This window comes from Pterocles gutturalis, unplaced genomic scaffold (genome assembly GCF_000699245.1).
Source record: "Pterocles gutturalis isolate BGI_N339 unplaced genomic scaffold, ASM69924v1 scaffold16064, whole genome shotgun sequence".
In the NCBI taxonomy this organism is placed as follows: Eukaryota; Metazoa; Chordata; class Aves; order Pterocliformes; family Pteroclidae; genus Pterocles; species Pterocles gutturalis.
In genome coordinates this window covers 2196-16395 of record NW_010136048.1, presented here as the reverse complement: position 1 = coordinate 16395, position 14200 = coordinate 2196, and the positions used below count along the sequence as shown (strand labels likewise).

Sequence of the window (14200 nt, the reverse complement as noted above, 5' to 3'; positions counted from 1 at the left end):
AGAGCTTCAAATAAGAATGAAGTGGGGGGAAAAAAAAATAAAAAATCACCCGGTGTGAGATTTGATGGGATTACCCAGGTGAAAGGATCAGTTCAGAGCGATATAATTTGGGGAAATATCATAAAAAAGGAGCTGGAGCAGAGCTGGGGTTTGCACCCTCTTGGGGGGAAGGTTGGGATATGGAAAGAGTTCTGGGGTTGTATCAAAGGGGTGAATTTTGGGGCATTTTATTCTGACAGATTTCTGGAGCTAGATGAGATTAGAGCTGCTCAAAGCGTCCGGATGCGATGGATTTCTCAAACTCCAGCAAGAGATGATGCTACAGCTCCAGCGAGCTGACGATGGTCATCGCCGGTCGGCTGGATTTACGGGAAATACCAACAAGACGCCCACAGCCGCGGCCCCGATTTCAAAGCCAAAATTAAAGTGAGTTTGTCCAGCAGCCACCAGACTTCAACGCGCAAAGGCAGCCGAGCTCCCGAGGTTCAAAAGCCGCGATCTGCACACCAAAGGTGGAGGAAACCATCCCAGGGACGGGCTCGGGGCTAACAGCAAAAAAAAAAAAAATAAAGGGTCAAGGTGATGGTTTTGCTCTGCCATGGCTTGAGCCACGCTGGAAACCCAGCAGCTGGCCTCTCCCTGCCAACAAATTACATTTCTTCAACAAATTATGGCCCGGCACAAGGCTGCGCTTAATTTGGGGGATATATTATCAGTAGAGCATCGTGTAATTCCAAAAAAAAAGCCAGAGGGAGATGCTGAAGCTGCAGAGTCAAGGATAAAATTTGCTGGTGACCGGCGCTGGCGTTTCCTAAATGTTTTGTACCCAGCAGCGGCGGAACAAAAAAGTTTTGTGGGATTTCACGCCAAGGAGTTTGTGTTGCTTATGGAGAAACGCAAAGAATTGGTAAAGAGCAAATTTATTTGAAGAAGGGAAAAAAAAATTGAGCCAGCTGTCAGAGCAGAGTCCAGACCAAACCTGCACGACAGCGTGAAACCCTCAGATTTTTCCCTTTCCATAGGAAGGGAAACCAGAGACAGGAAATAATACATCCCTCCGCGTCCCAGGCCAGGCGGGATTTTTCCGCAGCGCTCTGCAGATTTACCCAAAAGCTTTTCCCTCGCCAGCGGTTTGTGAGGTTGCACAAAGGGAGGGATACGGCGCGACCGGCAGAGGATGAGCATCCCGGTGATCCCGGCATGAGCATCGGGAGAGCTCCTAGGAGAGCTGCCGTCTCCACGGCACGCTGCACCCCGGCTCTTTTCCTAAATCAAGCCCCAACATTTAGGGCTCGATGGGCAGCTGCCTTCGATCCAGCATCTGAAATTCACCTTTTTTTATCCCCAAAATGTTCAAAATGGGGCTTTGGGATTAGAAATGTTTTCAAGACTGGCTTGGATTGGGTCTGTCTAACCCTTGAAGCTTTTAAGAGCCAGGAAAGTATCATTTTCCTGTCCCAAAGCCACATGGGATTTAGCGTTCCCACAAATTTGGCTTAGGAAAACAAAATCCCTTGCTTAGAGGAATTCAGCTTTGTAGGGGTTTAAAGAAGAAAAATGAACACGATCCGATTTGTCCCCCCAAAAGGAGACAAAACTTTTGCAGGCGCGTGCATCCTCTGCCTGCAAAATCCCTCCCGGGTAGCGCAGGAAAAATCTCCGTGCGCCGTTGCAGAGGTTTTTTTTACAAGTTAGGGGGTACGCAACCAAACCCCAGCATCGCCCCGATGTTTACACGCAGAATTTTCCACTGGGGTTGAATTTCTACCCTACAACAACACATGCTGATAGTACAAACCCCTGGCGTCCAACCCAAGGTCTGTTTTTTGCAATCTTTACAAGGTGGAGGCAGAAATCTCCACCAGGGAGGAGAAGTCACCTCTGAGCTTTTGCAATGTCGCAGTAATTTTTTTATTTATTTTTTGTTTAACCCCAGGAAATACTTACAAGAGCAACTCCGAGCGCGATAAAGCTGTTGAAAAGCAGAGGCAGTGCCCTCTGAACCCTGCGCAATGGGATTACTGAGTCACTCGGGGCTAATGCTCGGCAAAAATGTCCTTACGCAGCACGATGAGCAACCAAGGAGGAGATAAGAACAACAGAACGCCCCAGGGCTCTGCCCCCCCAGCTCTGAAGAGCTGAAAAATGGGGAGCACAGGGGATCGCGGCAATTTGTGCACCTTGAATCCGCAGGAAAGGTTCTGCAGGGTCCATCCTGAGCGTTTCTCACCAGCAGCATCGCTCCGAGGTGCCAAATTCTCCTTACGGGGTGAGGTCACCCCGTGTTCCCCTTCGCAATCACCTCCCCAGGTTTTGGGAAATCGAAAGGGTGCCGCTGGAACAAAAGCTGCTTTTCCCTGGAGGTGGGCGGAATCTCAACGCCAGCCAGCGATCCACCTCTCTCTGCTTTAATTTTTTTTATTTTTATTTTCCTCCCTCCTTGAGTGATACCATCCCCTGCAGACTTTCAAGTGATTGGAATAAAGCAGCCCTGATGCTCATTAAAAAACTCAACGCTCGGAGAGAAAAGGGTTGATCAGCTCCTGCCACTTTTGTCTTCCCTCCAGGAGGGATGGAAATTGCCGGATCAGGCTACACGCCGCCGTAATCGCCGGGTAATTGCAGGGAAGGACAGAGGGATGCAGGGTTGGCAGAGGAGCGTGCCCCGGCTCTGCTGAGCTCCGCATTTTTCCGCTCAAGTCCCGTTTCGTTTGGGGAGGCAGCAGAGGCATCACAGATGTCAGAGAATCCCCAAATTAGGGGTGTTGCAGGAAAGGGCTGCTGTAATTTGGAGAGGTTGGAGGTACCGCGGGGCTAAAAAAAACCTCAAGCATCCTTGAAAGAATGTCCTGTGGGCACAGGGAGAAAATTCAACTTGGATAAGTGCAAAAAGCTCAGCGCTGGGAAGAGCAGGGTTATGTTGGTCGCAAAATCTGCTGCAAAAAAAACCAAAGCAGTGACTTGCTGGAAACCTGACATCTACCTACCGAAATCCCCGGTACAAGGCACGAGGGGATGTTCAGCCCGGCTCTTTGCATCCTCCTTTTAACCGGCTCTTCCCTCGCTTGCTGTCTGGCTCCTTATTTTCAAGCCATGGGTTCCTGCGCTATGCTTTCTTCACGCAAGGAGCGCGCTTTTCTCCTTCGTTCCGGTAAATCTAGCGCTGAGTGCCAAGCTCGCTAAATATTTCATGTCAGGAAGAAATATTCACCTTTTGGACCACAGGCGAGCAGGAGCTAGCAATTCGTCATTTCGCGTGCTGAGCAGAGTGAAGGTTTTGCAGCAGATGCTTTTGTGAAAGATAAAAAATCAGGTTGGGAATATTTCAAGAGTCTTTAAAATACCTTTATGCCATCCCGCTGGCTAGGGTATGTACTGTAAAGGGCATATTACCTTTATGCCATCCCGCTGGCTAGGGTAGGTACTGTAAAGGGAATACTGTGGATTCAATCTGGAGTTTTACATACAGGATCTTTGCAGAGAAGGTCCTTAATGCAAAGGCAGGACGGCAGCATCCATCTAAAGCAGGAAATCCTGGATTTGGGATGCGTGCCCGCTGGCGGGGGTGCCACGGCAGGAGCTCTTGCCGATAGGTGTCAGCACAGCCTGCCCCAAGCTCCTTCCCGAGACCTTTCCCAAGGCTCCTCGAAGCTCCTTCCTGGCTGAAAAAATAAATCCAGCCATGGGATAGCGGCGTTTTATTTCCCTGACCCCAAAATTGAGCTGCTGCCGAAGGGGAAGGCACCTGCCGGGGAGAGAAAGCTTTGCGACGGAGCTGGGAGGAGTACGGAATAACCCGATATAAAATACCGGGAGGAGCTGGTGATCGGACAAAGCTCCATCACACCTCGGTGCTTCCACCGGGATGACGGCAGCAGCCTCAGGCAGGAGCCGGGTCAGGCTATCGGCTTTCTCTCTCTTCCTCTCCGGCACAATGCGGTAATTCTATCCGCGACCACACCAATGTCAACACCGGTATGTGTGGGCTGCGGCACCCGTTTGCATATTTTTAAGCTTTCTTTCCTGAAAAGGAAATAAAATGGAAGGTTTCGCGGATGCTTTGGATGCTCTTGCAGCTTACAAATACCTCGGCTCCGCTCAGCCAAGCTGCGACAAGCAGATATCTGCAAGAAATTAAATTATCCGCAGGGCTGTGAAATCAAGCGTCAGGAAAAAGTCAGACACCTGGAAGGAAAAAAAAATCTGTATAGGGAAAAAAAACTCCTCCAAAATCAACCCTAACGTCTGGTTTGAAAGATTACAGACCTGCTCTTTGAGACGGTTAAAAAGGAAATAATTCTGCAGGCACTGGCTTTCCGAGGCAGAGGAAGGAGTATTGCAGGAGAGAGATTTCTACTCATTGTTTCAGCAGCAGGTGCTCAAATTTTCCCCCAAATCTCAGGCGTACAAGACATTCAAGTTTCCAAATTCATTAGGAGCTGCTGGATGCTCAGCACCACCGAGCCACGATGATTTATTTCTCTGTATAAGGACTCCCAACCCCAGGAACCTATTTTTGCAGATGATCGACTTCTTATTGACCAACAGGGCTGCAAATAGTTGTCACCAATTTTGGTATCGTGTGCTGGTCAGCAATATTTTCAGACAGCCCAGGGGTCGTGTTTAAAATGAGCATGGACTACCCAACGATGCTGAAAAACACCGTGGCATCAGCCAGCCGTCACCAGCTGGCCGCCCCGTCCCCGCTCCGGGCTACCTTTGTGCGGCGCAAATGGGGACCCGGGTAAAAATTCTCCGCGTCCATCCCAGAGACTGATAAAGGCGACAGTGGGAAAAATTCCTGCGCTGATCTCTGCAGGGATCTGCACCCAGGGAGAGCTTCTCTCTGAGAATGTAAACCCACGGAGGTTAAAGCAACAAGCTGTTTTTCACGCCTTTCTGCTGGATCCATGCCAACAGTGTCTTGAGAAGGGCTGCTCCACGCAGAGAGGCGCAAGAAAGCTTCTGGAGAGATTTAAAATCCTGAATAAATCCCTCTCATCATCCAGGAGACCAGACCATTACCAAAACCGTTCCCGACCGAGTCTCTTGCTCTATCAGACCCGCAGACTCGCTGGTTTCACCGTGTCCGGGTCGCCAGCTCCCACGTGAGCGAGCATTCCTGAAAAACTCCCGGCATCTCTTCCGACCGGCTGCGCGTCTGCTTGTGAAGACGAGCGAGAAGGGGTGGCAGCCAGCGAGCTGTGGAGCACAACAGTGAAGGGGGAGAAAAGCCAGCTCCCCTCTGTTGGGGGATTTTGATTGCAGCCTACACGGAGCCCCAGGATCCCCAGGTCAGAAATCCACGGACTAAAACCTATGGACTAAATCCTACAGACTAAACCAAACCCAAACCCACGGGCTCACAGATGAACGGGATCTCCTCCTGCCTGACTCCAATTCTGCACCAACGTACCGATGCTCAGCTCCCTCCTTGCCTTAAAGAGAACCACGAGTCCCTGGACCTGCACTGGGACAAGAGGAAAACCAGATCATCGCTTCAAGAATCCATTTCCCTTCCAGCCACTTCTCTCCCAGCCGCCTCCGTCACATTTTCCCCTCCGTATTCCCCCTCCAACACATTCTGACCACGTCAGGCCAAACCGTCCGAGGCAGGACAGGAGGGCACCCAAGGGGGAAAGCATCTTTCCCCGCAGAAGCACCGTGGTCTGAGGGCCGCGTCTTGCCCACCTGCTGATGGAAGCAGGAGAGCCGTTGCTCTGAGGAGCGAATTTCCCACCGAGGAGCGGATTTCCCACTGCAGGGACTGTTTTTCCCCCTCCTTGTTTCATCTGCAGATAAAAATCAGCAGCATCCTGGTGTCCCTGCAGACAGGGCGAGGACCGGTCACACCTTATTTCAGCACTGAACAAACTCTGCCCCCCCACCTTTGAAGGAGAGGAATAAAATTATGGAGGGACTCAATGAGCCCTGCAGATATCGGGAGCGTTTGGAAACACTGCGGGAAGCCGGCTGGGGTGCATCAATCGGATAACTTCCTCCGTGATGGCTGGAGCAAGCGGCAGGCTGCAGCCAGGCAGGATGAGGGGCAGGGAGGAACGGAGAAAGCCACGCAGCGAGATGGTTTTCAGATGCAGTGCTCAAGAACACAAGGTTGTTATTTTTTGTTTAACCCTGGGAGCAGTACTCCACATCCATTTCCCATCGTTCTGACCAGCTAAAGAGTTTAAGGCTCTACCTCTGAAGCGTTTAAACAACCGCTCTCTCCAAGCTTTTTTTTTTTTTTTTTTTTGTAGGGAGCAGAAAGCATCCAAGGGCTGTACCAACCCCCAGGATGAAGAGAGGAGTCTTTTGGCTTTTCCTGCCTGGTTGGGTGAAGGCATTTGCAGGACAGATCCTTGCAGACAGCAGATTGCATCCCAACCTGTGTGCGTTTCCCACCTCTGCATCCCTGGAATTCACACAACGCTGCTGGGTCGGTCGCGGCGGGGGGGTCCATCCCGAGGGGCAAGAGCTGCCCTGCACATAAGCGATGCTGGAGGAGCAGGATTCAAGAAGACGACGGATCCAGACAACGAGGTTAAATGCAAACAGAGAGAGAGGCCACAAGAGAAGAGGACAAGGCCAGGCAAATTAAGGGAGGGGAGATGTGTGTTGTTCACCTCAACCCGCTCAGATCAGGCGTCTGATTGCCGCCGCAGAGCAATCCCATTGCACCCAAACAGCGATGGTATGAAGCGCCTGGAAACCAGCCCTCCATGCTTTTGGAAAAAATAAACCCCAACAAAACCTTCACCTGCTGATTTTTCATCTCTCGCCCTTGAAATAGTCCATATTTAATAACACAAATTTCATTAGAGACATTTTTCAAAACCACCCAAGCGCAGAAAGGAACACATTAGCATCCCGTCTGCCTGGCGCAGACGAACCGAGGGACCGAAAGGCACCTAGAAAAAACCCAAGCTCCGCCGAGCCGCGGCTCAGAGCTTGCCGAACGAGCTCCACGCTTGCTCTCTGGCAGGGCAGGAACGAAGTTTCAACTCTATACTCAAGGACGTTGCTTCCTTTGGAAAGCAGGGCGCAGCTTGCCCTTTCCAAACGCAGCAAACCCAGCGCTCCCTCTGAGAGGTTTTGCAACAGGAATTGTTTGAGGTGTTGTCCAAATGCGGTTTTCACCTGGGAGCAGCAGCCTATTGCCTTGTGTACCTACAACAGGACGGTCTCAGCGTGCTTTGCAGCATTTCCACATGTACCACCAGCTAGATCTCTCTAGTTACCAGCGTTCTTCTTCCAAAGATGTGCTTTTGCCTTTTTATTTCGGCACCGCAGCTTAGATCTCACAAAGGATTCGTGCTTCAGTGCTCCTCATCACTCCCAGCCCACGAGGACAACACCAGGCTGGAGGATGTGGCTGTCAAAGGCGACTACCGCTTTGCTCCTGGTTGTTCATTTGCTTGTAAACCTACGAGCCCAAAGAGGGGAAAAAAAAACTCGATAGATTTAAGCAGAGAAAGCAAGTCCAAGCAGCCGGTGCTGGGACAGCGTCCATCCCAAAGGACGGCATGAACCGAAGCCCAGAAATTCGTGGTTTTGTTCCAGAAGGGCAGAAATGAGCCGCGTGATAAGCGAGCTCCGGTCAGGCAGAGCCGCCAGAATTCAGGCAGAGTTTCCACCCGGGTCAAGTCACTTGAGGGCTGAAAGAGCATTTTGACAGCTGTGGGAAAGCCGGGGATCTTTCAATGATAATGCGGAAAGTTTTAGCTCTGCAAAGAAATAAACCCTACTGCTCCTAAACTCGATGAGCAAAGAGGAAGAAACAAACCAGATCGGGCAAAAGAGCTGGAGGAAAGCTTTCCTCTTCAACAGCATGACAGCAGAAAGATGCTGCACACGCTGTGCGGGATTTCCAGCCGTTTTCACGAACCTGTTCGACTTTGAAGCCATCAGACACCCGCAGCCGGCAGCCGCAGTCATAATTAGAGACGGTATTTTAGATTTTTTTCGACTCCCAGGAGGCCACAGCAGCCGCGACACGGTTTCAGTGTGCTCAGGGTGATCCCAAGTTTTTAATAAAGTTAGGTGTGCCCTCAATTAAAACGAGCCGTTCAACACCGCGGCGGGTTCGGAAACACCCGGGTGCACGGGGACCATTTTGCAGCTGTACGTGGAGACGAGTTGGGTTAAATTTTCAAAAGTTTCTTTTCAAAACCTACTTCTCCTGGCTTCCTTCCTGGCATGGGTGGGAATCTGTTTTGCTCAGAAACTCCTCGCAAACGGTGCCTCGTGGACCCGCAGCCATCCGCAGAGCGAGGAGCGCTGCTCTGGAGAGGCCACCGGCGTGCTCAGGGCAGAATTTTGCAGGTTTGATTTTTAATCCTCAAAGCAAGGATGCGCCTTAGATCGCTCGCTACGTTACCGCAAGGCGAGTCACTCTGCGATGGGAACAAAGAATTGCAACGGGGTCAGGGCAGGGAATTCCAGTAACGAGTCTCAGCTGGTTGCTGCTGTTCGGAAAAAAGAAGGAACAAAACACAAGCAAGGACTGAACAACCTGCGCAACCTCAGGAGAGTGTTTAAATCCAAACGCGAGATGGTTTCCACCACTCTGACAACTCTCTACTCCTTAGAAACTCCACCGATTGTCTGGGCTGCCCTACAAGGGATTTACACCACGCACGAAGGTGCCACACCGACGTGTGGATGCTGACGGCTGGGTGTCTGCTGGCTCTGACCGCGTCCCTTCCTCGGAAAATCCAGTCCTTGGCTCTGGCTCACGTCTCCTTTCGGGTCCCCCAAAGCTCACACCACCCAGGAGGCCCACAAAAAGGAAGCTCACCCCGGATCAGGACTAGCATTATGAAACTTCAGCTGTTTTGAAAATTGCTTCCTTTTTCTAGAAGGACCTGATGAAAACAGGGCTTTTTTTTTTTCTTTTTTTTTTCCACTTTTCCTTTTTTCCCTTTTTCCTTTTTTTCCCTTTTTCCTTTTTCTTTTTCCCTTTTTTCTTTTTTTTCCTTCATTTTTTTCTTCCTTTTTTTCTTCCTTTTTTTTTCCTTTTTTCTTTTTTTTTTTTTTTTTCTTTTTGCTCAGGGCAAGGTTTTTGCCCACCTTTATCAAGGACAAACCGCTCCCCGCTTGCGTTCGACAACTAACGGGCAGGTTTCTCCTCCAGCCAAGCGAGCCTCCCACCGCACGGGGACCACATCTGATACCAGCACCCGGGGCAGGCGACAGCAGAGTCTCTCCTCCCTCCTTGGGGCTCTTGGTTTTGTTGACACAACACCATCAAAGGCACCTTCCCCTCAGCTCCCAAGGGGAAACCTGATCCTCAAACTCCAGCAGCTCCCACTCCAAAGCACGGAGGGGATCTGGGGGAAGAGCAGAGCCAAGAGGAACCGACGTGGGAGAGGATTTTTTTTTTTTTTTTTCACACTTACTGCATGGCATTAAGGCTTCCCAGGAGATTTTCAGTGCAAACTTCAGGCTGATGGTCTCTGCTCATTTTCAGACTAAAGCAGTGAGAGCCAGGGATGCTCTGACGTGGGTACGTCGTGATGCTGTGGACACGGACAAAGAGGATCAGAGCATCCACTGGATGAGTTTTACCTCCAAGCCTGTTTTTATCCTGAAATCTTGAGAAAAGGATGAGGTGCTTTCCCAACTTCCCAGCAAAAGTGAATGCAGCACGACTGCAGGGAGACAAAAAAACTGGGAAACAAACCCTGGGGAGTTTTACCCCCCTGTGGAGGGAAGGGTGGACGTGGGGCTGGCCGCACAGCGAGCCTTTTTGCTGCGAACAGGAAAAAAGTGGAGCTGTGAATCTCCTGAACTCCCCTGATATCAGAGCAGATCCCAGTGGGAAAACACTGCATCAAAGCGGGGACTGGGGTCTTCCCAGCTCTCCTGTCTTCCCAGGGAAGATGGTAGCGAAGGGGTGGATCGTGCTTGGTAAAGAAGAAACAGGGAGGATGCACAGACCCCGTAGGAGTTCGGCTTGCGTTCCTCTCCCTGCAAAGACCTGGCCTTTGCAATCATCATTCCTTATTTTGAATCATGAAATTATAAAATAAGGAATGAATCACTGTTCCTTATTTGATAAGCACAGTAAAAGACTGGGGTTTTTTTCAAAAAAAAGCTTTCTAACTCTGCCCTGTAAGCCCCTGGGAGCACAGGCAAAACTACCAGCGTTTTTCTCTCTGATTTAAAAAATAAAAAGGTATTTCCCAGTTTAGCGTATGGTTCTGGCAGACTGAGGCCGAGTGCAGGGCTCCTGAGGAATATCAGCTAATTCAGAAAGGGAGAAAGTCTGCAGAAACACTGCAGAGTCTGAAATAGTGCAGGCAGGCCAGAAGGAGCACTGCCCGGGGATCTGCTCGCAGCTCTGCCTGTAATTATCCCCCGACAGCCTGAGGATGTCACGGCCAGGAGGACAGACGATGGTAAAGGGACAGGTCAGCGCTGACGGCCAAGGGAGCCTCTCCCAGGACCTACCAGGGGTTTTTATTGCACAAAAATGGAAAGGATCTCATGAAGAGCGTTCCGCAGACCTGCATGGAAAGAGGACAAACCTTCCCTGCCACCGGCACAGGGGCTGGATCCTGGGTTGGCCAACTCCAGGTGTCACAAGCCCACAGCAAAGCCCTCGCCACGGGAATCCCAGCAGCTCCTGCATTACCCTAACCCTGGAGTCTCCGTTTCGATGGGTTTTGGTTTCTTTCCTGGGTGTTTCAGCTGCAGGAAAGCTCGTTTCTGGGGAGCACCGGAGGACTATCGCCAACGAAGAGCCCTCGGTGCGAGAGCGGCGTGCCGCAGCTTGAGTCACGGAGGAGTCGAGACTAACCCTTGCCTCTAGGCTGGATAAACAGACTCCGGCGTAAACCACCTCCACTTCTCCATCGGGTTCTACGCTACGCAGATAGGCTAAAAGTCAACGAAGTGCCCAGGTTAATTATGCAAAGAAAGCATCCCCAACACACGGAGACCACCTACCCTGGGATAACATCGCGGCTTCCCACTTAACACAGACCATTAATTATCGCTCCCCTCCTGCTCCAGCAAGACTGGGAGCATGTGGGAGTGAAGGAGGTGGAAAGGAGCTCCAACGAGGCCAGAAAAGCTCGAGAGAGAAGAGTTTAGAAGCATTCCTGTCCGCGTTCCTAAAATAGAGATCCTGCTGCCTTAGCCTGCTTTGGAGAGCGTGTAAAAAGCGCTCGATAAAAGCCAGGCGTTAACTCTGGTGTTCTGCTCCAGCCTCATCAGTAGCAAGTCAATGTCACTGTTTTACATCTAAGCGAAAAAATATACTTTGAAACCTCAAAAATTAGGGTTTTTGGAAGCAATTATCTCCCTCCTCCGTCTCGGAGACTAAAGAACCACGGGCCAATTATTTCTTTGAAGGCTAAATATTTACTTGTAGCTGAAGTGCAGCAGCTCAGGCTGGAGAGGAATTATCCAGCCCTGATGTCATCGAATGCCTGGAGTAAGAAAACCCAAATGAAAACAGCTCTGAACAAACAACAACAACAAAAGGAGTTTTCTCCTGGAAAAGCCCTTCAGAGAGGGGAACGAGATGAAGCCGTTCCAGCTCACCTGAGCCGCGTCCAGGGCATTTTGTGCAGCCCTGGCACCACGGTCCTGTTCCCTTTCGGCAGCCCTACCTCATCAGATCGGATGGCCACACTTAACGAGGGCGCAAGTAGAGCGGTGATTAAAGCTCTCCACGCAAGAACCGACCTGGCGGAAAAGCCGCCGTCTTATTCTCCAGCAAGACCTACCCTACAGAATCCATAGGGCCAGGTGTGGGAACTCCGCCAGCAATCAGCCTGCGCACACATCCAGCGTTAACCAATCAATGTCAGCTCTTAAAAAAAATAATAAAAAAAAAATCCCTCCTGCTTTATTTACGTCTGACTCCCGAATTTCAAAGCTCTCTGCTTTCGCCCCCTCCACTCACTATTCTTTCCCAGGCAGCGGGTGCCAAACCTCTGGTTAAGGGCATGGAAAAAAAAAATTTAAAAAAAAAAAAAAACAAACCAGCAGCTATGTGTAAGAAACCACCACCGGCACAAGCGCGGGGTGACTCATCTCCTGTGAAGAGTGAGGAACAAGAGCGCTCTCTGTTCGGTGAGACTGCCTGAAGTTTCAGTTGCGATCCCATCTCTCGCTCCACGCACTCATGACAACAGGCAGAAATATTTCCTCGGGGGATCTTCCCATGGGACTTCACTCTGACACATATTCCCACAGGACTCGTTCTTTTTTTCAAAAGTGTTATTTGTTCGTAAGGCAACGGGAATTTGGACTTTGTGAAATACCAACAGAGTGACTGAGACGTGGAGCTCGGGGTGCCGGCGGCTGGACTCGTTAACGGCGACTGCGAGTCGTGCCCCGTATTCAATCCGACGGAAGAACTCGCTGGGCTACAAGAATAGATGTCCTGGGTCAGAGCAGAGGTCTGCGGCGCCCGGTATCCTGTTTATGCTACTCACCCTCTTCTGCACCCTGAGCAGAGCAGGAGGAAGAACCAGAGCTGGTTTCCACACACGTGTGGACCCTGGTTTGTTTTCTTCCTCCGTTTTAAGTCTGAGACTGCTTAATTCTCACCTGTAGGCATCATACGGTGGATGTGCAGGCGCAAAAATCAAACAGAAGTATTAAAGTTTGCACAGACTGACACCCAGCGAGCGGTCACCACGCACCAGGTTACATGTTAACGCTTCAAAATGATATCCGAGCAATTCCCAGACAGCGCTCATACGCAGAAACATCTGGATTTTGGAGGATTTCATATAAGAAAATAAATCAGACAAGAAAATCTGACTTTAACCAATACCCGAGCCATCACAACGCTTAGAGCAAGGTCCGAGGGAGTCTGTGCCCAAGCTGACAAGTCAGCCACGAGCGCTCGGTGGACGCTGAGCTCCTTTTCTTCCTCCTACTCTTCATTAAATGCCAAGCTTTTGCTGAAATAGCTGGTTTAACGCTGACTTCCCCCTCCTTCTCCTTTTGTTCTTCCTTCTTAAAATGTAAAGCTTTTGCCGCAGCGCCCAGCTTAATACCGACTACCCCCCGCCGACAGCTTCCCTGATTCTGCTTTTCTCCAAGTTATTTTAGGGAAATTCAGAAATATGAGGCGAACAAGCGTGCCATGTGTGACATTTGGAGTACAAAAGCCAGGGTGGGAAGGCAGCTGTGGCATTTTCCTGCCCCGCGCGGAGCGCGCGGACGACAGGAATGTACCTGTGTTCCCACGCTCTCCCCGCTGCTGTGGGCAGCCCGCACGGGCACGTCTCCTCCACTCCTCAAAATACCTGAAGTGGCAGCTACTAAAGTTATTAAATAAAATCTCAGCTCGGGGACAACAATTCTCATCAATCCAGGCTCTTGTGACCCCAGGGAAGCGTCACTCATGGCACAAACCAGCCCTGAGCAGCTGCTTCAGACAAAGAAACGACCCAGCGCGGTGCTGCAGGAACAAGACGACGCAAAATAGAACCTGAAAACTGGTCCGAAAATGATAAAAAAAAAAACAAAACAGAATCAATAGCAATAACTTTGGTGGCTGCCCCAGGGAGCTCTGGGGACGAGGCGAGTTTTGATAGAGTGGAGGGGGAATTGCCCACCTGATGCCAGGGGCCGGATCCACTCCTTGCTGTTGAGGTCGAGTCTCCAGAGGTCGTTGAAGGCGGCGTTACAGCTGCTCTGCGTGCAGCCCCCGAACACGTACATCGACTGGTTGGCGTCATAGTAACACGCACCTAGGGAAAAAGCAAACATAGAGATCAGTCAATTCTAACCTTCATATTTTTTGGTGAAAGAAAAAAATAATTTTCTTTTCCCCCTGGGTTTTAGACAGGAGAAAAGCAGACAGGCTGCCCGACTTCAGTAAACCCACAGGGCAGCTTAGGGGTATCCCTGACCAGCCTAAATCTCCAGCAAGACCCTTCGAGATGATTATCCCCTCGAGCAGAGCTGCTCCTGAAAGTGCAAAGAAAGCTGCCTTAGAAGCTCGCGGTTAATTAGATTAGCCACGATTAACGCGCTCGGCACGCTCACCTTCTCTAAGCGAGCTGGTGTGGTTTCTAGGGTTGCCAAATTAGACGAAGAAACTGGCTTATGTACCTAAAACCTGATCAGTTGTTCTTTTTTTTCGCAAAGCTGACAGCATCTCACCCCGTTTCATCATAAAAAACACACAGATCGCACGCGAGCATCCTCTTTGGTCCTTACGGGAAAGGAT

At 50.5% G+C, this 14200-nt stretch overlaps 1 protein-coding gene across 1 annotated transcript in view; it reads right to left on the bottom strand.

Annotated features, from left to right (window-relative positions):
- FBXO42 (F-box protein 42) overlaps positions 1–14200 on the bottom strand; it is a 22916-nt gene that overhangs the window by 8165 nt on the left and 551 nt on the right. Inside the window, exon 2 of the mRNA XM_010082161.1 lies at positions 13584–13718. Coding sequence (XP_010080463.1) covers positions 13584–13718 — 135 coding nt within the window. The remainder of the gene's footprint in view (positions 1–13583; positions 13719–14200) is intronic.